The 302-nt window shown below is 38.1% G+C and overlaps 1 protein-coding gene across 1 annotated transcript in view; it reads right to left on the reverse strand.

Moving 5' to 3' along the window:
* The window catches only part of LOC107629874 (tetraspanin-19), a 3,773-nt gene continuing 3,478 nt past the window's right edge, over positions 8–302 (reverse strand). Inside the window, exon 6 of the mRNA XM_016332811.2 lies at positions 8–287. Within this exon, the coding sequence (XP_016188297.1) occupies positions 276–287 (12 nt within the window). The 3' untranslated portion in view covers positions 8–275. The remainder of the gene's footprint in view (positions 288–302) is intronic.

Raw genomic sequence — 302 nt, forward strand, 5'->3', positions numbered from 1 at the left:
GACTGGATTACATATACATTCTAAAAAGCATTAGTCATAGAGAACGAACATATCGTCTCATAACTATCATGGCGTTGTTGTATCAAATGCTAGAGTCAGCAAGCACTTGTTTCCTCCCATCGCCATCAATTTTTCTTCTGATAGAATCTTGCATCACTACCATGTAAAATTGCTAATCCGTCTCCAGGTGACAGATTCTTAACTATGTCAACTTCGATTTTAAAACGACGACCATCCCTATGTCTTTCCATGGCTCAAAATGTCGGAGCAAAAGATCACCTATTTGCCTGAATAAGAGATAA

Source organism: Arachis ipaensis, chromosome B03, assembly GCF_000816755.2.
Source record: "Arachis ipaensis cultivar K30076 chromosome B03, Araip1.1, whole genome shotgun sequence".
NCBI lineage: Eukaryota > Viridiplantae > Streptophyta > Magnoliopsida > Fabales > Fabaceae > Arachis > Arachis ipaensis.